This window comes from Salminus brasiliensis, chromosome 16 (assembly GCF_030463535.1).
Source record: "Salminus brasiliensis chromosome 16, fSalBra1.hap2, whole genome shotgun sequence".
Taxonomy (NCBI): Eukaryota; Metazoa; Chordata; class Actinopteri; order Characiformes; family Bryconidae; genus Salminus; species Salminus brasiliensis.
The window spans coordinates 35,050,734-35,077,076 of record NC_132893.1 but is presented as its reverse complement, the minus strand read 5'-3'; the positions used below and the strand labels follow the sequence as shown (position 1 = coordinate 35,077,076).

Here is a 26,343-nt window from a genome sequence, read left to right as displayed (position 1 = left end):
CACGTTTTCTGCGTGGCTCGCTCACTCACTGTCCGGATTCTCTGGCTACCCACGTCTCCGCTAGGCGACCCTCGCTCACGGCAGCGCGCTGCGGTTCCAGGTTTGGTCAGCCTTGCCGTTTTTGCTCAGTGGCTGGTCCCCCAGCTCAACCCCCACTTTTTTGCTTCACTTGCTCCTTTTGTTTATCCTACTGCGTTAATAAATCTGCTTGCTTTGACTCCATCTCTGCGAGTGTTCGTCCCATCTTGGTCTGGCCTAGCACACCATGACAGGAACATACACTCAGCTCCGGAAAAAAAGAAGACCACCCTACATGATCAGTTTCTCTGGTTTCACTATTTATAGGCAGTGTGTTTAGGGACGTTAGCATTGGACCGCTGGTTTTTTTCTTTGGTAATATTGAATGGTGGATCGCTGTCGAGTCCAGCTGCCTGTAGCTTGAGCCGATAGTCGCTTGAGTCTTTCCAGGTTTCCCAGTTCGGCCTCCAACCCTCCCTTCATCCGTAACACCCTGTTTGAATGTGTTGCCACTCAGTCCGACTAAAGGGGGCGCATTTTCAGCGGGAATGTGAGGTTCTGGCAAACCCTCTATAGAAACGAAAATTGGTCACTATGACAGACACGGGAGGCGGCAGCTGGGGGTTCATTAATTGATCAGGATTTGGGTAGGGACACTAACTTTGCCCATTTGTTGGCCCTTATGGAGGCAAATGTGAGAGTTACAGATGCAGCATAAGTTAATTTTCCAGCAATAGGGGGCGCTCTAGCTAGGTTAGGAACAGCAAGAGCTGTTTATTATGTTTAGTTTTATTTTTGTTGGATAAATCACTTATTTTACCCAAATGCTAAAAGAAGAAGTAGGACTCAATTATTAGTTATTAGTAAATACATTTAACAGCAGCTTTACAGGAGTTACCAAAAAACTTCATAACTTACTACAGAAAGTGAGAGTAAAAAGATTAAAGTCCAGGTCATTTTGGAGCATTTCTATTGGTCTGTTCATCATCAAATTCTGACACAATGTAAAGAACAACTGCCAGATTTATAAATGATCATTTTTAATATAATATATAAAGTGAGAAATCTTTTACTACACTATATATAGACTATACAAACACTTCTGCACGTGACCCGGAAATACTCAAATCCATGACTAGGGGGAAATTAAACAGTGTAAACACGAGGATCATCACACCGGGAGAAACAGGAGTTACCAGTTACAGTCACCTCATATCTCAAGCTATGTGCAGCTGAGAACGCCCTCTGGCTCGGCCTCTCCTGGCCTGCAGGACATGGACGGGCCGTTAGAGGAAATGATTTTTGTTTCCAGTTTTTTTCTACAGTTCTGTTTGTATATCTGCTATTTTGTCACCAACTTGTTCCCAAACCTCAGACATTGTAAAATGTCTATTTTGGCCGCATCTACAACCCTTAGCAACAGCTCAGTAAAAACACGACCCCTCTAAAGGTCAGCTGATTTCAGATTTTAAATCATGCCGGCAAAAACAAACAGCAAGAGGTACTGTACTGTAAGTGTACTGTCATTTCTGTGGGCGACTTTTAATAAAGATTAATTAATAATATGAGTAAAGTTTCCTTTCACAGTTACCTGTGAGAAGACCTTCTATATGAGCTAAACTGATGAAGTTCTCAGTTTCTGGCGGGTCATACAATCTTTATATTCATCAGATTTCTCTGTGATTCAGTTCATTATTAATAAGGTGACTGATATTTATTAGTTGATTATAATGGCACCACTATAACACGAGGAAGGCCATTCCTCTATATATCAGCTATAGGCTGATAACACTGTAGAGTATTTTATAGCATCGCTGTCCCTCAAAAACCTCCACAAAACCTCAAATTCTGCCAGTTTCTGACATCATGTGATTCTGACAGTTGTTTTTATACTGTATCAGAATTGAATGAGCAATGGACCAATAGAAATGCTCCATTTTTTACATTGACTTCCACTGAATGTTAAGGAGAATTCTTTTCGGTCTCCTGTAGAGTGTAGCTGTTTGGAGAGTGGAGATAGAAGGTTTTTGCGTGCCAGTGATGATCTATATAATGAAGGTGCTGAAGTGGCCAAGAGGGTGGGGAAGGCTGTGGGGTTATAAATAGGTACTTACTGCCAGGAACAGCATGCAGTACATGGAGAAGGAGGAGTGGCCAGAGTAGAAGGACAGCCTGGAACACAGAGACAGACAGAAATGAAGAACCACCCTGTTGACAAAGAGCCCCTAGACTGCCATTACTCAAATCCACACTGAGCCTCTAATTCCCAGATACTGAAACACAGTCATTGCCTCACATCAGGATCACAATCCCTTCACACAGATGCTGGCATGTCGGAGTTCAACTGGTGCTTCTGTAAACGGCCAATAGAGGATACAAATATTAACTATATATATATATATATATATATATATATATATATATACATATAAAAGACAGCAGTTAATGGTATATAGTCTACATATGCCCAGTATGTAAACACATGTACAACTATAACCACAGTACAGGGCACAGTATATAGGGTATCGGAGTATGTAGTGGTTACAGTGTGTTCTTGATTGAGCACAATACAAGGAATGGGAGGCACTGATTTTTCATTTCCTCTTCATTTCTGCTTAAATAAATGTTTAAAACCTAAAAATAAAAATGGTTTTAGTGTAAAATGCCTAATTCCAGAGTTTCCAGAACCTTCCCCAGTCAGAGCTGTGGTTCTACAGTGGAGGTTCTAGATAACCTCCCCCAGTCAGAGCTGTGGTTCTACAGTGGAGGTGAAGGGAAGCAGACGTCTGAAGCTCTAATAAAAGCTCCTCACAGAAAGTTCTTCACCTAATGGTGATGAAGACGCTGCCTGATGCCTGAGACACTGTTCTACCAGAGTTCTGAGAAGAGCTCGGCTCTAGAACCTGCTTTTAGAACCAGATCATTAAAATGGTGGAGGGATACATGCTGCAGGGTGTAGTGCGGCTACAGAAAGTAGTCCCTAAAGAGAACTGGATTAGTTCAGATTCTCTATTCACTATTTTACCTTCATCATCATCATCATCATCATCATCATTCCATATAAAACTCAGACGATTGTGTAGGTTCACTGGTGGGTTTGGAGAGGAGATAAATTATGGGCTGTATCTGTGTTGTAGTCACGGCGACCGACGCCTGCTTCCGTTCACTACCGCTGTAAATAAACTAAAGTCAGAAATAAAATAAAGTCAGATAGCACTCCGACTCCACACACAGCCTCACTGGTTTGTTGTTTTATATGAAATTGCTGATTCATGTAAATGACAGATGAAGTGATTTGCGTGTTGTGTAAATAAACGAGCCCCGCCCCTCTGGTCTCAGTCAGTGGGGCAGAACTTGCCCCCGTGTAATGTCAACCTTTGTTACACGCGAGTCGCTGGAGACAGACGGGCCTGAAAAACACATGCACGCCCTTTTCCGGGTCAGAAACGGGGGGCGAACGTGACGGGGGTGTGTTTGTGTGCGTCAGCCAGGGTCCTACAGACAGGAAATGTGTGTGAGCATGTGCGTGTGGATAGCATCAGTAGGGTAGGGTGGGCTGTCTATCCGGAGGGCTTTTGGTTTCTTCCTGTTTACATTAGCCGGGGGCTTGATGTGGAGTGCCAGAGAAAAATGACCCAAGAAAGTAAGTGACCACTCTCACACTCTCACACACACTTACTGTACACCAAATCTCAGCAAGTCCACTCAATCATTACTTACTTTACACAACACGAATCTCAAATCAAGTTCCAGTAGATAATGAGTTATTCATAATCATTCTAAACCATAGTGCATACATTCATGGTGGATACAGACCAATTCATAGTGGATAGTGATTAATTTATAGTGGATGGTGATTAATACATAGTGGATGGTGATTAATACATAGCGGATAGTGATTAATTTATAGTGGATGGTGATTAATACATAGTGGATGGTGATTAATACATAGTGGATAGTGAATAATTTCTAGTGGATGGTGATTAATACATAGTGGATAGTGAATACTTTATAGTGGATGGTGATTAATACATAGTGGATAGTGAATAATTTATAGTGGATGGTGATTAATACATCGTGGATATTAAATGATTCATAGTGGACAGTGAATAATTTATAGTGGATACTAAATGATTTATAGTGGATACTGAATAATTCATAGTGGATACTAAACGATTTATAGTGAACAGTGAATAATTCATAATGGACAGTGAATAATTCATAGTGGATACTAAATGATTTATAGTGAACAGTGAATAATTCATAGTGGATACTAAATGATTTAGTGGATACTGAATAATTCATAGCGAATACTGAATAATTAATAGTGGTTACTGAATAATAATAATTCATAGTGGATACTGAAAACGTCATTGTAGATACTGAATAATTCTTTGTAGATACTAAAAAAAAATCAGCGGATACAGACCAATTCATAGTGGATCCTAAATAATTCATACTGCATACATTCATAGTGAATACTGAATAATTCATAATAGATCCTTACTAACTCATAGCGGATACAGACTAATTCATATAGGATACTAAATAATTCATAGTAGATCCTGAACAATTATAGTAGATCCTGAATAATTCATAGTGGATACATAGTATGAACTGAACAGGACAGTGCTATTCATAGTCAATACGACATATTTCAATTACAGTTATTAGCAAGATCATAGTGGATCCTGAAAACCTCACAGATGCTGAACAGTAGGTAACCGAGGTAGTTGTCCGAGGTGAAGGCTGCTTTTAGACTTAGTCTCCACAGTGAGATCTTTAGCTTTAGCTCGGTTCTGTGTGTAGCAGGATGCTACTCCTCCTACACTCCTAATCTAATAAAATCATAAATGTCTTTAGTTTTGATCAGGCTAAAAGCAGATTGTCTCTCTGGCGTGCTGCCATGTAGAAGCTCAGATGAAGACAGATGAGCGGACGGACGTGTTCCTCCACACTGACCCAATCACAGCGCTGCTCTCCAGGCTCCAGACAAAGAGCTGAGGCCAGCCCGGCGCACTCCCGCTCCACGCCCTGCACTTCCATTAAGTTAGTACTCACCACATGCAAAAGTTTGGACACCCCAAGTCAAAATGTCTAACTGTGAACAGTGACCTCCAAAAAGCACGAATCTCACAACAGAGTTAAGATCAGTGCACTACTTCAGTTCTGTACAATTTTAGAGTGAAAAAGGGAAAGAGCACCATGCAAAAGTTTGGGTGCAAGGTTTTTAGTTTGTTAAGACTAAAAGACTAAATAAAATATCCTGATTATGCTTTAGCAGAATCTTTAGAAACATTGTTTGATTTTTATTATTTATTTTATTCGCTTGTAATTTTTTCCCCCTGTTCTCCCAATTTGCTACCCCACCTGTTCATAGCTCACTACCACTAGCAATGCTCCCACCACCAGGAGGGTAAGGGCTGAACGCACGTCTCCTCCAGTACATGTCAAGCCAGCCATGATCCCTTTTTTTTTTTTTTGCAAACTGAAGCTGATGTGGCACGGCCAGCTAACAGACGCCTGTGTCGGTGTGGTGACACATCCTATCATCCTATCTTGTGAGCTAGTCTGAAGAACAGAGCTCGGTTCCTCCAGGGTTCTCCTGGACGCCCCCCAGTCCAGCCAGCACAGCGTGGAGGATGTGTTCAACTCCAGCAGCAGCAGCAGCAGCAGCAGCAGCAGCAGCAGCAGCAGCAGCAGCTCACCTGATTTACCATCATTAAGCCCTGATTTACCACCAAACCAGGTGTTGATCTGAGGAGAACTCTAAATAATACTAGACTCCATGAGGAGAACTCTAAATAACACTAGACTCCATGAGAGAGGAGAACTTTGGAGATGTTCTAATGATGAACACAGTGATGGAGAACCTCCACCACTTTCTGTAGGAGTGTTATTATTAGTGTTTATTCTAATATCAGTGATTTACTGAGCAGATCAGCAGCATGAGTCTAAAACGTTTGCACAGTAAAACCAGTAATCGTCCTTTCCCTGCTGTCTGCGCTGCAGAAATGTAAACTTGGCTGCTTTGCCTGAGAGTTGGCTCGCTGAGTTAGCTGGCAAACTCCGGTAAACACTGTTTGCATGAAATTCTGTTGGCAGACTTTGCTGTTTTTGTGGTTTCCAACTAACTCAGCAATGTTTACATATCCTTCATCTTAAATGTGCTTCACTCGCTTAAAGCTTCAGCACCTTCTGGCTTTTGACGGATGTTTCCGACACTGAACGACGCCCTGTCTAGTCTCACAAACGTCAGTGACAAAGACTAGAACCCACATTCTGAACAACTGGGAACCATCAAAACAGCTCCGATCCGTCCAGGCATGGACTCCACATCTACACCAAGACATTAGCAGCAGGTTAAGACCTTTAAGTCCTGAAGAAGTTGTGAGGAAAGGGCCTCCATGAGCATCAGTGAGCGGGAACACCCCTCAAGACCTGCCTGATGTTGTGGAGATGTTCTGACCCAGTCGTTTATTTAGAACATCACAGTCTGGTTCTTGTCAAAGTGTCTCAAATTCTTACGCTTGTCTATTTTTCCTGCTTCAGCACCTTCATCATCACCTTCAAGACCTGACTGTTCACCTGCTGCTTAATATGTAGATCCACCCCTCGACAGAAGCCACTGGGACCAGATCATCAATGCTATTCACTTCATCTGTCAGTGGTTTTAATGTTATGGCTGTATCGTAATGTTATGGCCGTATGAAGTCTAGTAGAGATTAATAAAGCCTAACGAAGCAAACGTCAGACAGCGAACATGGCTCAGCTGATCAGCCACGCCTGCTTTTCTGCAAGGCCACGTCTCCATGAAGGTATTCTGGGATCTCTCCCGACTGCCCACTTCCCAAGACCTTCTATTAATTGCTCCGTCTCCTAGCAGTACAGTGGACACAGGCCTGGAAGGTGCTCCTCCGAGAGACAGGAACCACACCTACTGCAAATGAAAATGTTCTGGAAGAGGCTGCTGACCTTGACCATGATCCAAGAAACCAAACCAAAACCTTCGGCACCAGGCCTTCCGCCTCAGCACGTGTGTGTGTGTGTGTGTGTTTATGGACTGTCAAACGGTTCACCGCAGGATTAGAGAGCAGTGGAGTGTGTGAACCACAGATCCACCACAGAAGCTTAAGTTTTCCAAACCATGGTGGGTAAATTGGTGGGTGAGCAGCCCAGGAACGAAGGCCTGCAATGAAAATTGTGCTGAAAGGACCTGATTCTTTAAAGCAGCCATAAAAAAAAGGCCTCACTTCAGTCCTCCAGTGGTAGGTAGTGTGTGTATTTATACACTGGCATGTAAAGAATCTACTGGCATCTACTGGGCTAGTAGAGGGGTATAAAGCCCCCCAGCATTGAGGAGCTGTGGAGCAGTGGAAGAGCTGTGTTCTCTGGAATGATGGTGGTGGAGCTCCATCCAGTACTTTTGAATGGGATGAGTTGGGGACGAAGCTGGGTGCGAACTATTCATTCACATCCTGACCTCAAATCCTGACCTCAAAAACACTCTTGTTGCGGAATGCAATCAAATCCTCACAGCAATGCTCCTTCTACAGAATCTAGTAGAAAGTCTTCTTCTCTGGACAGTAGAGACAGTTACTCCAACAAAAGCAGGATCAGCTCTTTAATACTCTTGATTTCAGAAGAAACCGTGAATAAGCAAGTGTCCCAATACTTTTGTCCATATAAGATATTCACCCAATGTCCGACTGCTACTGGTCCATGAAGGTCATTCAGAAGCCTGTAATTGGTGGAAGAGGAGTGGAACCACTAACCTTGATGGGGAGGGGACCAGCTGAGCTATCAGTCAGTGGTTAAAGTCATGCGGTACAGATCCTGCTCTGTTTCCGAGTCGGAAAGTCCTCAGCTGGAACAAACCACATGAAAGTTCCTCCAGCAGAACCAATTTCAACTTCAAGGCTGGAGAGCTAATGGTGACCTCAAGGCCAAAAAGGGTCCTCCCACTGAACGGGCCAGTTTCCCCCTGAACCCTAAAGGCAGCGGATCAGCTGAGACATGTTTGGCTTCTTTTAGCATGGTGCTAAAGTGCAGGCCTGCTAACTCCTCAAACCATGTGGAGGTGTCCAGCAGTCTCTAACAGACCTGATAATGTATCTGACCCTGTATGACTCTAGAACTGTTATCTAGAACTGAACCATGGATGGTTCAGGCTTTCGGATCAAGTGGTGTTGTGCCGAGATACGAAGGAAGTTGGAGTTTCTGAGAGGAAGAGGCAGAATCGGGCACGACACTGACGTCTGACACGCGCCCTTGTACAAACCAATGGCAGGTATAGGGAGATGCAGCCCACAAAAGTGATGACGACGGGACTCGCTAAACTGCAGCGCGAAACCCAAATGAACCGGGCCGCACATACACAATGTGACAAAACCATGGACCCTGATTCGGACCTTGGTTTGGACCCTGACGTATGCCCTGTGACCGAATGGATCCCTACTCCCTCACTAGTGTTGCTCCATGTAGGGAGAGTCACACAGGACTTCCTCATCATCAGCGTACGTCCACACCGGTCAGATAAACACACACGTGATTGGCTGAGCCATGTTTGGAGCTTCATCGCTGTTTTATATGAGCTACTGTCATTTCGTTCTGCTGTCTGTTGCTTAGTAACAAGAATCACAATGCATTCTTGTCCACATTTAGCTGATGTAGTGAGCTCCAAGTGCACCATGGGAGAGTGTAATGCCCTCAAAATCACGCTCAAATTCCTCTTCCACATACTTATTAATGCCCTAAAAAAAGTAAACAGGGATCCAATTCGGTCACAGCCTCAGTCTTTAACTGGGTCAACAGTCCAGTTAGAGTCTCCCTCGTCTGTCGTCCTATATTCATGTATGGGACTCAGAACCCGTAATTAAATATCCGTCCCTTCAGAACCTGATTAACCTGATCACATTACGTCCTTGTTTGAAGCTTCTGACTCATTGCTTTAATGAGGTCCACTTCAAAGAAGTCCCCTACAGAACTGAGCATGTCTGCGTTTTCAGATGCCAACATCAAAACACTTATCAAAGACTATCAGCAGAACTGACCTGAAAGTGGTCCTTTTACCCTGTGAAGAGGCTGTGTAGTAACGGTTACTACGTATTAATGAGTATTATTATTTTAGATACTATAATACGCATTCAGTAACTGCTATGAAATAAAGTCTTTAGTCATTAGAGGAGGAGGAATGGAGGTGAGGTGATGGGCCTGTCATTTTTTTGTAATTTGTAATAACAGTTAAGGGTAGGGTGTGGACAGCTGGTCTGAGATGTTGCAAATATTGCAAACATACATATAAACACTAATCTATATACACACATATACATACACACATTATATACATATATAATATATATAACACATTATGTATATACATGTATTATATATACACATAATGCACACTTTTATAAATATACACTTTACTAATAATAATATATATATATATATATATATATATATATAGTGAACTTTCAAACTTCACTATCATAAAAATAATAACAATAAAAAGAAACAAACAAAACAAAACAAATGATATATATATATATATATATATATATATATATATATATATATATATATATATATATACACACACACACACTCACTTACACATTGTTTTTTAGGGTTGTTTTAGGTTTTCTTTGATTTTTTTTTTTTTTTTAATATTTTAGAAAGTTGCCTAGTTTTTTCGGTGTGTTTCTTTTTTTACACAGTGGTGCTTAAAGTTTTGTGTACCCTTTAGAATTTTCGATATTTCTGCATAAATTTAACAAATTAATTCGTTTGATTTGTTTATGCTTTAAACAAATGACTTTATGATTTAATTTTTGTAAAAATCTGATGACATTTTAAGTCCAATTCATGCAGAAATACAGAAAATACAGAAAAACTTTAATCAAAGTTTACTCAAATGAGACATTTTGTTGATTTGTGTAAATGCACTAATAAAGAAATCCTAAAAAAAATATGGCACATTTTCTTGCTATATTCTAAATTGAACACAATTATACAAAAGTAATATGCCATTACTTCCGCACGTCACATTCACTTAATTTTTCTATATGCTACATTAACTAAATAAACAGTAATTATGCCCTAGAATGTGCAGATGTGTCTCTCCATAGAGGACGGGAACTTCCTAAACCAATAATATCAACAACAGATGGACAGACGGACACACAAAGAGACAGACAGACAGACAGACAGACCGTCTTATACTGTCAAACAGAAAAGATTCTGATGAGCTGAAACTCTCCCTGTAAACAGAGATGACCCACCTGCCCTCGTTGACCATGGTCTTGTCCCCGGTGCAGGTGAAGTTCTCGATGTAGGCTCCGGCCGAGCAGTTGATCAGCTTCCAGTCGGGTTTGCACACGTCCAGGAAGTGTGGCCGCAGGCGGCCGATGGAGTATTTGGCGATGTCAGTGAGGGACTGGCTCATGGCGGCGCCGAACAGAAAGGTGCCGACCGCTTTATAAACACAGGCAACATAGCTGTTGCTGAAAGAGGACTTTGATTTGAGGCGGTTAAGATACACTGAAAGGCACTCTCCAACGACCATCTGTGAGGAGGAGAGGAACAGGAAACAGCTCAGCAGACCAATCAGGAGAAACATCGGCGGCACCACATGACATCGACAGTTCACAGCAGAACAATGTAATGGCCTTACAGTGAGGATGTCCACTCAACCACAACACAACACAGAGAGGCAGCGAGGCAGTGTACCTGACCATGCAGCCGTCACTGAGACCTTCCTACGTCTGACCCACAGATCCGGTTCTAAAGTCTGATTGGCTGAGACGCATTCCGACTCATTTGCACTTGGAGCAAATGGTTAAAGCTGCTACACCTTCATTACAGCTGAAAACTTTACGCTAACAAACCGAAATGCTGATTTCTACTAAATGTAATTTGAAATATGAAATGTAATAGTTGCACCATGAAACCTAATGAAATTAAGCACTTAACTTGGTTGAAAATATATTAATACTATATTATATATTAATATTATACAATATTAAATATTAAAATATACAAATCTGTATAATAATGTAATACAGGATCTGAAACATTGTGACACTATTTGTGCCAATAATGTAATACCTTTTTTTAATCACTGTGAATTTTATTAACAATTTTTTTTACATTATCGTGAATTTATTAGGTTTTGAGGTTTATAATTTTAATACCTTTATTACATTATTGTGAATTTGTTATATTTTCATGTTTATAATTTTTAATATCCTTAGTTTATTATTGGGAATGTATTTTATTTTATTTTATTTGGTGCTACAATATATATATATAATGAGTTAAGTGCATTTTTAACATTACATTTACAAGCTATTATTAAATTATCAATTAAATGGGTCTATATTACTAGGAACTTTATATATTTATATAAAATATTAATATTAGTGTGATTTCAAAACAAAAAACACCATCTAAACCAGTCTAACAGAGTGATCTTCCATAATTAATATATATATATATATGTGTGTGTGTGTGTAAACTTAAATAGTGTATAGAATGCTTTAGTAGGTATATATAGAATTTGTGAATTGCGACCACTGTTCATAATGCACACTGAACACTGGTCACCCTTTTATTAAAGCAATAGTCCACTCGAGGTTGTGAAGCCCTGTGAAAATCATTCAAACCCACATCCTCTTCTAGTCTACTGCTTCAACAGACCACAGATTTCAGTTCAGTGTTATTCTGGAGGGGGAAGGAATCCCCACTCCCTCCCTGTTTCAACTGACTCAGCTCTGTACTTTAGATTAGGGGAGTTCAAAGTGTAAGTCTGGTTTCTCAATCTCGAATCCTGCAGGGCTTCCCTTGCTCCAGCACGTCTGATTCAGAGGGCTAAGTATAGCCGAGATGCTGAATCAGACGTGTTGTGGTCGGGAAAACAGCCTCTTCAACACTGCGGCCTTCCAGGACTGGAGCTCCAAGATGCTGTGAGCTAAGAGCCGAGCCAGGACTGGTGCACATGTCAGGATGGCCTTTTTACAAATGTGGGCTAAATGAGTTTAGAGCGCAGTGAAGATTAAATTTCCCAGAAAGAGAAAGACTTGTCATATGGAGAGTGAAAGTGGAACTGACGTGGCCATTGGCCTCTAAATAGAAACTACCTCTTTCTCTGTAAGTGTGCGGAACATGTCCTCAGGGCTTGATATGGGCGCCTCAGGATGCTGAATTATAAAGATATTTAAGTTATTGAGGGTAAATGTTATCAGACATATCTCACAGGCTGACGTATAAAGTTATAAAGTCTAATGCAATAACTCTCACAATCTATGAGGTATCTTGCATAACATTTACCAAAGTCTAAAGATATAAAGTGTGCAAGGCCAAAGGTCAAGGTTATCAGGTTATTACACATCTGTATGTTATAAAGGGTAAATTAAACATGTAGTTTGACGAGGACTGCATAAAACAATCTATAGTTATAAAGGTAAACAGACTTATAGATATATAAGAAATATACAGGTATATACTACTATACATATATATACAGATATATAGTATATATAGTATAGTATATTTATATATATAAAAACACTTCATTTCAAATCTGCATCTCTACATGTCGTTTTATTCCAGACTTTTCATCAAACAGAGCTGAATTTACAGACTATGAACGGCAGAAAGTCCCAACAGCAGTGTGAAAGACTAGTGGAGAGCCGGCCGAGACATGAGAGCTGTGATTGGCCGTCGAGGTTATTTCAGCATAGTGATTTCTGAGTTCAGATATTAGTCCTGTGTTTAAATCTGAATAATAACTTCTTTACATTATAATTATTATCATCATTTCTTTGCATTATTTGAGCAGCTGTTTTTGAGCAGGTGTCATTTCTGCAAATAAATAAATAAATAAATGCTGTAAATAGTTAATATTTTATTTAAGTTTAGGGGAAATGTTGTCCATGGTTTATGAAATAAAATGCAAATGTTCATTTCCCTAAAACACACTGACTATAACTAGTAAAACTAGAGACACTGATCATGTACGGTGGTCTCTTCATTTTTTTCCAGAGCTGTATGTGTAAACGAATGTGTACAGTTATTAAACAATTATACGATTATATAAATCTAGTTTTTAAAAATACAATAACATTTAGAAATCTGCAAGTGATAAAATAAACATTAGCTATAACGAGTACAGTTAAAACATTTACTATTTATAAAATCTAAAGTTAATATAAAATAAATATAAAAAAGTTAAAAAATAATAATGTTATACAAGCCAAACCTTACCTTTAGAGTACACTACTCTAAATTAGAGCTGGGCAATATGACGATATTTTATCGTATTGTGATAAATTTTGTTATGGTGATGATAATAAGCTTCTCTAATCATATGGAGGAGACTGTTAGTGTAATAAACACTGATCAGCTGCAGGTTTCATTACTAACAGTGTAATTAGACTGAAGGGTTCATTAGATGAAGAGCAGCAGATGTTGAGTATTAATCACTGTATTCAGTACAGGAGAGGATCTGAATAGTAGTTTATAAGAATCTGATACTGATGTTTTAGTCTGTGATTACATGTAATCTTTAAATATCATGATACAGTACTTTTACCATATCGCCCAGCCCTAGTCTAAATGATCTAGTTCTGAAATCTGATTGGCTGACATGCATTCCAACTCATTTGGACTTGGAGCGTGGTTAAAGCTGCTACACCTTGATTACAGTTAATAGTTGAAAACATTACGCTAATAGAAATGTAGATTTCTACTAAATATAATTTGAAATATGAAATTTAATAGTTGCCCAAAATTATAAAAACACCCTGTAAATATATTAAATTAAAGCACAGATCTCTTGCATACGGATTACGCCCAGAAATGGACTACACTGAAAGCTATGAGGTGACGCCCCACTGATCAGCCTTTATGGTTTAGGTGTAAGATTAATCTGCGTCTGTGAAATCAGTCTGTACTAAAGTAACTAACTGCTTAAACCTCCCAGACTGACAGTGTATTCATTTACACACACTTTTTTAAACTTTCACCCCCCGAGGCCGAAGTCCTCTCTAAGGGAATTATTATTATCTCATTACTTGAACAAAGAAATGACAGGACTTCATGTTGACTGAAGAAATCCAGCTACTGTGGCTTTGAGGTGTGGGCACCCGGCTGGCGAGAGGCCGTGTTTCCACCATGTGGGTTCTCAGTGTGGAGCCTTGGTGTTCAGAGCTGTGAACTAGCTGCAGGGACTTTTGCACGTAAAAACATTTAGAAAACCACCACAGTGCAAGAAGCGTAAGCAGGGTTTGAAGAAGGACGAGAGCAGAGAAACCGAAAAGCTGAAGAATCTGTTAAACCACACACAGCAGACAGACAGTGCCTACAGGGCCGGCGCTCAGCCCCAGTCCTGGACACACAAGCAAGTTCAGCCTCTTTAGTTTTGTACTGGAGATAATGGAAACTAGCACTAATGAAACAATAGCACTGACCTATAGTTTAGTTTTTTTAGTATTTTAAACCTAAATCGTCTAAAAATCACAAGCTTTACTGTTCTAGAAAGTCCATTTACTTTTAATAAAATCCATATTTAGTCAAATTAAGTATATTAAAAGCATTTTTATTGTAAAAAAACGTCTTCTGTCTTCTATATATGTGTCTATTATCTGATATCTTAACATCAGACATCTACAGCCGTCAAACACCTTAAGAATTTGGTGAATATCGTTAGTACCAGAGGCGACGTACTGCAGTGCAAGAGGAAACCGAATGCTAAAGGCTAACCCGAAAAACCTAGCATTTCCGTTTAGCCTAATTTTACCTCAACCTGTAACTGGCTACTAGGGTTGCAAAGGGGTGGAAAATTTCCGATAAATTTACAGTAAATAACCGGTATCTTTCCATGGGAGATTTAGAAATCTTTGGAAATACTCTAAAATGTCATAAAACTTCCATGGAAATTTTGGGAACTTTGGGAAATTATCGGAATTTATTGGAATTTAATAGTAAATATTGGATCATTTAAAGGAACTATATCACACACTATCACTAATGTAATTTTTTTTATTTAGGGATTCATCTATTATACCAGCTGAAATTCTACAAGATTTGTCATAACCGTTATAGTGATATTCACAGACTGCAGTCCCACTGTGTGGCCAGTAGTTGCAATACTCTGGGGATTTTGGAAATTTACCATGGGAATTAACGGGTAATTATGGGAATTAATAGTAAATATTGGATCATTTAAAGGAACTATATCACACACTATCATTCATGTACAATTTTATTCAACATCAGACATAAAGGCATAACAATACAAATAAATCTACTCTGGATATAAACGGCTAATTAATGGGAATTAAATGAGAATATTCAAAGCTAAAGGGGAGAAACAAATATACTATGTTCCCATTAATTGCTATAATTACCCGTTTATACCCAGGGTAGATTTATTTGTATTGTTATGCCTTTATATCTGCTGTTGACAAAAATGGTACATTAATGATAGTGTGTGATATAGGTCCTTTAAATGATCCAATATTTACTATTAATTCCCCTTAATTCCCATAATTACCCATTAATTCCCATAGTAAATTTCTCAAAATTCCCAGAATATTGCAAAACAGTGGGACTGCAGTCTGTGAATATCACTATAACAGTTATGACAAATCTCATGTCACACCAAACGTGTCTAGGTTGATTGAATACACTGAACTATAGGAGAGGTGGGGAGATGTGTAAACGTCAGAGGGGGTTAGTGAGCTGATGGGTGCAAAGCTATAGCCCTCCAGGACTGGAGCCGGCCTCCACTGCCATTAGAAGAGGAGAGAGGGAGCGTCAGAATGAGGGAGAAAGGCTGCATTACTAGTGAACAAAACGAAGGGCACTTACAGTAAGCAGTGTGACAGGGATCATTACTGCTCCCAATAACTGATAGGATATGGTGTCTTCTTTTAGAGGGTACTTGATTGAATCATCATTACAGAAAAATCCTCGTTTGAATGGATTGTGTTGCGGTGTGAGTATTGCAAATGGGAGTCCAGCTAGCAAAACAAACAAACAAACAAAAGAAAGAGCAATGAGAGGAAAAACAGACATGACAGACGAGGGTTAACAGAGGGGTCTGCACCTCCAACAGCTCAAACCAACCCAGCATCGCCCACACGGACCCCGACACCAGCTCACAGAGGTGGGTAGTAAGTAGCTCCACTGCTTCACTTCCCTTCACTTAAAGAGACCCTATATACCCCATCTTCTTCTCCTGAGCTGCACTTACTGAGTTTATGACCTAAAAATGTTTTTATTTGATTAGTTTAGAGCGTAGTTAAAGTTGCTACATCATGTTTATAGCTTCTATGTTGTAACAGTTGCCCAATAATGTAAAAACACCCAGAAACCTAACCCAAAAATCAAATATTTATATTATATTATATATTAATATTATAGAATATTAACTGTAAAAATTTAAAAACCTGTATAATAATCTAACAGGATCTGAAACGTTAATGGGACACCATTCTTGCCAATAATGTAATATCTTTTAATTTACTTCTTTTTTTCTTTTTTTTTTTTGCAATTTCATATTACATTTTCAAATTATTATCATTTCAGGTTTATCATTTTTAATAGCCTTATTACATTATCAGGAATGTATTATATATAGTTAAGTGCATTTTTAACATTACATTTACATGCTATTATTACATTACGGCATTATTGGGAAATTAGTACATATTATTAGCTGCTACAATAACATTAATATTAGCACATAGCTCCACTGCTTCACTTCCATTCACTTAAAGAGACCCTATATACCCTATATTCTTCTCCTGAGCTGCACTTACTGAGTTTATGACCTAGAAATGTTTTTATTTGATTAGTTTAGAGCGTAGTTAAAGTTGCTACGCCATGTTTACAGTTTGTAGTTGAAAACATTACACTAACAAACTGAAATGTCGATTTCTGCGAAAAGTAGACTTACTTTACAAGCAACAGTTGCCCAATAATGTGAAAACACCCAGAAACCTAATTAAATTCAGCACTTAACTTGGTCAAAAATATATTATTAATATTATATTCTATATTAATAATATATAATATTAAATTATTATATTAAATTCAGGATCTGAAAAGATTAATGTGACACCATTTTTGCCAATAATGTAATACCTTATTTAATTACTTACTCTCTTTTTTTCGTATTACATCATTGTCAATTCATTATATTTCAGGTTTATCATTTTTAATATTCTTATTACATTATCGGGAATTAATTATATTTTATTAGGTGCCACTCAATTATATAGGGCATCGATGTCGGAGTTAACCCTGGATGGGCTCAGAAGCTCCACTGCAGCTCTACAGGGTTCCTTTTGGCTCTGCTCCTTTAACACCCCCCTGGTCGTTACCTAAAAAGCACTGTAGTAGAGTTTTGGCAGACTTTGCTGTGGTTGCCCTCTAAGCAGTCTAAGCTTCTCTACCCACCTCTGCAAGCGTACATGCTTTGGAGGAAGGTGCTGGTAACCAGAAGACAAACGTGAACAACAGATTAGTGAGGTGGAGTTTAGCATTAGAGCCAAGCTACACGACATCTGCAATCAGACAGGGTTACACACGCCGAGTTAGAACATGAAACATCATCAGATCTCTCCTTCTGACCCAAACCTTCTACATGTGTTAAACTGTAGATCAATCAGGCCAGCAGTGAACGAGAAGAAAAAATCATATGATTCATACAAATATATACTGTTAAAGGTATACGATATAAAGTTATGAAACATGGTATTAATATTCTGCAGGTTTTACAACTTCACGAGGTTTCACATAATCCACAGGAAACAAATACAGAAATGTTAAATGAGTCCAGAATGATGAAGAATGACAATTATGAAAAACATTCTAATAAAATCCAGTATGAAGTTCTAATAACATTAATATCCAGTATGAAGTTCTAATATCATTAATATCCAGTATGAAGTTCTAATAACATTAATATCCAGTATGAAGTTCTAATAACATTAATATCCAGTATGAAGCTTCTAATAACATTAATATCCAGTATGAAGCTCTAATAACATTAATATCCAGTATGAAGCTTCTAATGACATCAATATCCAGTATGAAGCTCTAATAACATCAATATCCAGTATTAGGCTTCTAATAACATTAATATCCAGTATGAAGCTTCTAATAACATTAATATCCTGTATGAAGCTCTAATAACATTAATATCCAGTATGAAGCTTCTAATAACATTAATATCCTGTATGAAGCTCTAATAACATTAATATCCTGTATGAAGCTCTAATAATATTAATATTCAGTATGAAGCTCTAATAACATTAATATCCAGTATAAAGCTCTTATAACATTAATATCCAGTATGAAGCTCTAATAACATTAATATTCAGTATGAAGCTCTAATAACATTAATATCCAGTATGAAGCTCTAATAACATTAATACCCAGTATGAAGTTCTAATAGCATTAATATCCAGTATGAAGCTCTAATAACATTAATATCCAGTATGAAGCTCTAATAACATTAATATCCAGTATAAAGCTCTTATAACATTAATATCCAGTATGAAGCTTCTAATAACATTAATATCCAGTATGAAGCTCTAATAACATTAATATTCAGTATGAAGCTCTAATAACATTAATATCCAGTATAAAGCTCTTATAACATTAATATCCAGTATGAAGCTCTAATAACATTAATATCCAGTATAAAGCTCTTATAACATTAATATCCAGTATGAAGCTTCTAATAACATTAATATCCAGTATGAAGCTCTAATAACATTAATATCCAGTATGAAGCTTCTAATAACATTAATATCCAGTATGAAGCTCTAATAACATTAATATCCAGTATGAAGCTCTAATGACATTAATATCCAGAATGACGCTTGTACTCCGCTATATAATAAATACCATTAATTTATAATTTATTATTGTTTCCAACATACATGCTATACCATGTTTTAAAAAAATCTGAGTTTAGTTTAATTGTAACTAATTAAAATATAAAAATGAAAAAGCTGTGTCACGTCTGTGTTTCAGCAGTTCTAATTTCCTGCTATTTTAACGACTCAGACTCCACTTTGGGTTTAATTGCTTTGTTTTGACTCTCTGGTGGATTTGAGGTCAGCCTGAGAAACTGCGTCGGTCAGATTTAGCTCAAATGACCTCAAGTTGATGACACACGGCAGGCTTGAGGGAGCTGATGAAAAAACATCTCTGTGGTCTTGTGGGGTGCTTTATATGAGTGGGTGTCACCTACAGACACCAGAACACCACATGACTAGCTCTATAGATCTGCCCTCTGACTCAATTAGATGTACTGGAAGTACTGGACGAAGCGCCATCATTTCAGAGAGAGGGGGGGGGGGGGGGGGGGGGGGGGGTGCTAGACCTTAGGGTTATGAGCTCATGGGTGCTCCAGAGCGCCCCGTTCTATTCGGCCACTGCTTTTTTTTAATTACACAAGCTGAAATAGCTAACTTCAGTGTACCTTAAAGTACTGTAGCTGAGTGTCCGCAAACCTTTGGACATGGTATTTAATATGGTAGACAGCTAACTCATCTCCTCAGCTAGTCATGAATGAAATGGAGTGTGTTAGAGCAGAAGCGGGAGCCTGGGACGAGATCAGCGTGTGCCATCAGTTGACCTTCAGGACCCGACTCCAGTTACAGCCAGGTTCCCTCATTCGGTTTCAGTGGAACTTGCATAGTCATGCTCACACTCCGCAAGCGTTACTCAGCAGATACTTCAGAGACACACAGTGATGCGTGTTCAGCTGTAGAGGGCTCATCTAAGACATCGCCGCTCTGTCGTAGTCTTGCTACTCAGACCCCTAGTGGTCACTGTATTGGTGGAATGGAAATGGTTGAGCGTGTGTTTACTGGTGTAAAACTGCCTCCAGTAAGGTGGAGCATGTTCCCTCCGCACAGTAAAATAGTGCACAGTATAAAATCCTTCAGAGCTTTCTGTGAGTTACCATGGTTTTATCACTGTATAAAAGTTGGACGAGGTTTTGGTTCTTGTTGGATGCGCTGTATTTTTTAAATAACATAAATATGAAGAATTAAGTTCTTCTAACATCTATTAATGTTGATACCTGAGCAAAAGGCCTAGGGCTGGATTCACAAACGTGTCTTAAGACACACATTAAGAAATGTTTCTTAGATGTGCCTTTTTTCTTTATTTCATGGTTAATAAAAAAAATAGATAAATTAATATTCTTCAAAAAGCTCAGAACAACTTTTTACTTTAGAAAAATTCTCAGAATATATATACACATATATATTTTTAAAGTAAATGTTCCTAAATATATTCGTCACCTTACGAAAGCCTCTCATCTACATCACAACATTTTTCCCAATATTTATTACAATACATTTTATCGCAGATTAAAACATAAGTAGCAAGAGATTATTAAAAGCTGTTTCTGGGGTTTGGACGACTCGGACTGGGGCGGTTTCACTGCTTTGCTTCGGCTCTATGGAGGTTTAAAAGAAGGACGAGGTTCATGGCTTTGGGTTCTTGTTGGATGCGCTGTATTTTTGCATGAGGGAGCTGGAGTGTGAGCAGTGATCAGTAAGAGCTTATTACTGTTTAAATCGATCAAAACCAGGATCATGGACCATGTCCGCTGGTCAGAATGAGAGTTTCTAGATCACCTTCAAATCATGTACAGGTCGTGTAAACACAGAGGCGTCAGTGAGGGTCCCCGTATTAGTGGAGGAGAGGAGATTAAACAGCAGACATGAACATGAGAGCCCCACCAGAGTTTGCAGGAAGAGGTTAACATGAAGCTTGAGACGTGGTCCGAGACGTTCATTTAAGAGAGGGACGTGCAGAACAACCAGTCACTAATACCATACACACACACACACACACACACACACACACACACCCCCCACAGTCATGTAGACGTGGCTGACTGATGTTTTCTATCACACACAGACCTGACCGACACCGTCACTATTACAGAGACCTATTAATATTTTGGATGTGTGTGTGTGTGTGTGTGTGTGTGTGTGTGTGAATAACCACACATGTGTTCATGGTGTATTTTTCTGATTACCCAGTGACTGAGCTTCCAGACAGGTGTCCTTATACTACAGTCTGTGGAGACACGTTCACTGCACTCAGGTGATCTCCAGCTCACTGACTGTGAGACTATCAGAACCACCTACCTGCTGGAGCTCCATTCAATTAGCTTTAAAGGGGGTGAAACGTAATTTACAGTGTATATATATTTTTTTTTTTTTTTTTATAAACATCACTGTATAAAAGTTGTATAAATATATTCAGTATTTATTTTTATTTCTTTAAATTTATTAAAATTAAGTTCTTAAAATGTCTAAAAACAAGAGGGTGAAAAATGATTATAGATGCTAAATATATTTACATTACACACGCATTATATTTATATATTTTGTAAAAAAAAAAAAGGTATTATTATTATTATTACTACAACACTACACACACATATTTATTTATATATATATTTGAATTAATTTCATACTTTTATTTAATCCTCTGCTGTTTTCCTAATTATTACATTTCATTAACTCAAACAGCACTAATTAGCATATCTTTCCTAAATGATGTGCAGTTTTCTAAACTACAAACATATTTCATGTCATATTTCAGTTCTGCATGACCATTTTCCCACCTCCCCCCTTAAAATTAAACAGGCTGTACTGTGCTTTTGAGACAGACGAGTGGGAGGGACTAAACTGCTATAGGCTGAAGAGGTAGATATATGTAAATGCACTGGTTTGTGACGTCACAAAAATGGGGCCCTTTAAAACTGCATATCTGGACAGTACCCAACCCACCTAAGACGTATCGGTCAGGCCCTAACACACACACACAGACACACACACACACACACACACACACAGACACACACAGACACACACAGACACACACAGACACACACAGACACACACACAGACAGACAGACAGACAGACATTGTCCCCTCAGAGTGGGCCTGGGCAACGCTGCTACTGGAGTCTGTGTTAGCGGTGGTGAATCAGGGCACGGGGGGCGGTCCCGGAAACTATTCCAGCTATTTTTGGAGCTATTTTTTTTCCAAAACACGGACAAAGCGTCCCATCTGTTCTGCAGAAGATACCGACCGCCCACTTTTATCTCCGCTTTGCCTTGACCTCCACGGCCCAGATGTTTGGACAGAAACCCTCCAGCACTTCATCAGAAGCACTTTCTCGATCTGAATCTGCATAAGCGCTGGACTTCTTCATAAATGACACTGAATAAACAGAAAAGCCCTGGATTCTCCGTCATTCTGACGCTCAGACTTTCTGACAGCTTTTGTAAACGCTCTGAGGAAGTGATGAAAAGCGGGGAAACTTCCTTCACCAGGTTTGAAGCGTTAGGAGATGATGAAAACCAAACTGCCCTGCTAGCGGGTGGCTCCTAAGAAGCTTTTCTAGCCAGAGGAATCAGAAATGAGCTGCATGTGGTCACCCGTAGCCCCTTTCAATTTCAGAAATTAATTTAAAATAAATAAATAAATAAATAAAAAATATTAAAGCGATAGTTTAGCCCAAATAAATAATTAAATAAATAGAAATCTCAAAGTAACCCCCTTTCCCCAACTCTTTCAGTTTCACACTGGAGCTATATGGAGTTTAATGTAGCTAACAGGTAATAGAAAGTCTATACCCCACCAGTTAGCATGGTGCTAACTTTATGCCTGTATGTGTTAAAGGGACTATTTAATTTACAAAAAAAAAAAAAATCGTACTATTTCTACTAATTTTCCTCACTAATTTTCAGAAATGAGTATAACTGAGATCTGAAACACTCAAGTTTCATAATATCCGTCCATCCGTCCAACAGACTTCAATTAGCTGTCTTCATGATGTCACAAAAGCCAGCAGGCTTATATATTTTACAGATCCGCCTATTCAGCCTACAGCAGTGTAGCCCCGCCCACTCAGGCTGACGTTATAAAGAGTGTTTCAGACCAGACTGCTTTCTGAATGAGGTACGATATACCTCAGCCAATCAGAACAGAGTGTATTTACACACTAAGGGACTAAAACAGGCTGGAAAACAGTAATACAGTTTAATTATGACTGGTTCTGGTTCAGAAACCCAGAGAAATGCTAAACATGAGCTTAACGGGGGAACGTCCGATCCCGCCCGTGATGTAATCTCTAATAACCCGGATTATGTGGATTCTGACTCACTGTTATCTATAAACATGGACCTCTAGATGTGCCTGCAGTATTTTTAGCTCTGTGCTTTAGTCCGTGCTCCTGGATTAGTGAGTCACACAGTGCCGCAGAGCACAGGCAGGTCCCTCAGAGATGACCGAGAACCTCCACATGCTTTCAGGGGGCTTTTTTAGCCTCGTAGCTCCAGTGTGAAACTAAAGAAGCCAAACTCCAGACACCAACCATGATGACTGACTGCAGGTGAGGTTGAGGTTGGGGGCGTGGTGGTGGTGGTGTAGTAAATGTGGCCAAACTATCGCTGTAAGACAGGAAGATATCACTGATCTAACATGCAGAACGGCTGAGTGGACATCCTCACTTCTCCCACTTCTGCATTCAGCTTTGCAAGGCGAGGTCCAGGGAATCCACTCAGACACACAGACAGAGAGACGGACAGACAGAGAGAGAGACTGTAGGTGTTTGTAGGCTCTCTCTCTCTCTCGCTCTCTCTCTCTTTGCATTGTGTTGGTTGGTCTTTAAAGGGCCAGATCTCGAAGGTTTTGGAGCCCAGCTGGGTTACAGATCACCCAGGTCTGGACGTGACTGGAGGTTAAACTGGTGTTCATAAAATCCCATTCACAGCACTGGACTCACCTGTACACCTTATAATAACTACTAAATCTCACCAATAATTAATGATAAAAAGATTAATAATCAGAAATACACTAGAATATCTATCTGCTGTTTGAGTCTGAATATGAATAATATAAAAAAAACATTCAGGATATTCATTTTATGACAAATTCATTCTGGATATATTTATTTTGCAAATGATCGCAAATCCATTCTGGAAATTAATTTAATTACAAATACATTATTAATTCTTTTATTGCAAATTTTTACTTGATATTATTTTTATTGCAAATTCATTCTGGATATTAATTTTATTACAAATTCTTGATATTTTTTTTGCAAATTAATTCTTGATATTATTTGATTACAAATTAATTCTTGATATATTCCTTGGAAAATTTATTCTGGATTGTTTTGTAATTTAATTCTGGATATTAGTTTGATTAAAAATTAATTCTTGATATTTTTTATTGCAAATTCATTCTTGATATTATTTGATTACACATTAATTTTTGATATTATTTGATTACACATTCAGTCTTGATATAATTATTTGGAAAATTCATTCTGGATTGTTTTGCAATTTAATTATGGATATAAATTTTATTACATATATATGCTTGATATGTTTTATTGCAAATTCATTCTGGATATTAATTTACTGCAAATTTATTTTGGATTTTATTTGACTACAAATACATTGAACTTTTTTTTTCATAGAAAATTAATTTATTATAATTATATATTATAAATATTAATGTTATCATTACTTAATTAATTTCATAATTGACATTGCACTTTATTAGAACTTCAGTCTGGATTCATTAAATTAATATTCTGTTGTCTGACCCTTTCTACTCATTATTAGAAACTGAACAGCAGCATCATATTAAATTTGCTGTAGAAATTGATTCACAATATCAGTGTTTTTATACTGATCAGCGACTCCTGTGTGAAGCCCAGTGTTTGGAATGGCAGTATATGAAGAAGCCAGAGGGTTTTGCTGTGTTGCTGAATGGCGCGCCGACCCTGAGTGGACACCCTGGACGTGTAGGACACTGAGAAGCTGCTGCTCGGTTTACTTACACTGCAGAGGGGCAGTGTGAGGCCCACAGTGTAGAGCACGGCGGAGGTGACGGTGCTGGAATGAAACGGGTAACTGATGCTTTCATCGTTACAGAAAAAGCCCCTCTGATAGGGCTTTACTTTAGCCAGGTTAAAGGCCGCCAGAGGAAGACCGCCTGCGGACGGAAGAAGAAGGGTTAGGAAAGGGTTAATGACCTCCACTCTGGACTGTCGATCGGCTGAGGGCACTGCTGACACACCTCACACACCCTGTGTGTGTGTGTGTGTGTGTGTGTGTGTGTGTGTGTGTGTGTGTGTGTGTGTGTGCGCAGTGACAGGCTGTGTGTGGAAAAAAAAAACACCTGCTGTGAAACAGAAGAGACACCTGCGAATAATCACCCCCCCCCACACACACAGTGACATCATCGAGCGGGTGGAGATCCGAGATCAGATTGGTGACAGTCCAAGTCCAGTCTTTGTTAGCAACGTTAGCCTAGTGTCTTCCGTTGTAAACTAAAGGAGCACACGTCAGATGTGTGTGTGTGTGTGTGTGTGTGTGTTCTTCCCAGATGTATTATATGCATCATATGTACAGTGAGATTGGTGTTAAGCGTTTGTTAGCAACATTAGCCTAGCATCTCCTGTAAACTGAAGAAGCACAGGTCAGCTCTCTCTCGGCTGATTGGCTGAATCGGAGATCAGTGACCAATCCTGCTAGTGTGGTTTTCACTGACCTGCTCCTTTAATCTGCTGAAACGAACAAAAAGAAGCAGGCTGATTTGTGCAGGAAGGTGTCCCCAAACTTCTGACAGGCAGTGTGGTGTGCATGAACCCCCCCCTCCTGAGCGCAAACAGGGGTCTTATCACACACTCGAGTCAAACAGTCATTTCATGTGAGGAAACGCTTCTGAGGCCGCTTTCTTCTGCCCGGTCGATAACAAATGACCTCAGTTACACTACAGTCACCGTTCTCAACCGCAGCAGCAGGGTGTGTGTGTGTGTGTGTGTGTGTGTGTGTGTGTGTGTGTGTGTGTGTGTGGAGTCAGTGGTGTGTTATCGGTGTTTTATCGGTCTGTAGCTTGTAGTTGTACCATGTCACACTCACGAGATCTGACAGGTTGAAGTCTAACATGCGAGAGTGTGTACCTATGAACCACAGACTCTGCCAACTGTTACTGCTGTGTGTGTGTGTGTGTGTGTGTGTGTGTGTGTGTGTGTGTGTGTGGATTGGATAATGACTGGGGTTATTTGATAGGAAATGAATAATTAAGCTTCGTTCATTATGAGAACTGGATGTTGTAAATGATTCAGTGTATTCTAATTCTACATACATTATATAAAATCACATATATATATACATACACACACACACACACACACACACACACACACACACACACATATGCGCGTGTGTGTGTGTATATACACACAGTATGTTTTTTT

General features: G+C 39.0%; 1 protein-coding gene across 3 annotated transcripts in view; it reads right to left on the bottom strand.

The window, feature by feature from the left end:
• The window catches only part of plpp1a (phospholipid phosphatase 1a), a 40,517-nt gene that overhangs the window by 5,626 nt on the left and 8,548 nt on the right, over positions 1 to 26,343 (bottom strand). For 2 of the 3 annotated variants that reach the window (XM_072659704.1, XM_072659703.1), the window contains exons 3-5: positions 24,922 to 25,076; positions 10,302 to 10,585; positions 2,133 to 2,190 (exon numbers count right to left, since the gene is read on the bottom strand). In XM_072659704.1, coding sequence (XP_072515805.1) covers positions 2,133 to 2,190; positions 10,302 to 10,585; positions 24,922 to 25,076 — 497 coding nt within the window. Of the gene's footprint in view, positions 1 to 2,132; positions 2,191 to 10,301; positions 10,586 to 15,891; positions 16,044 to 24,921; positions 25,077 to 26,343 lie in introns of all 3 variants that reach the window. The other variant, XM_072659705.1, reaches the window with a different exon arrangement.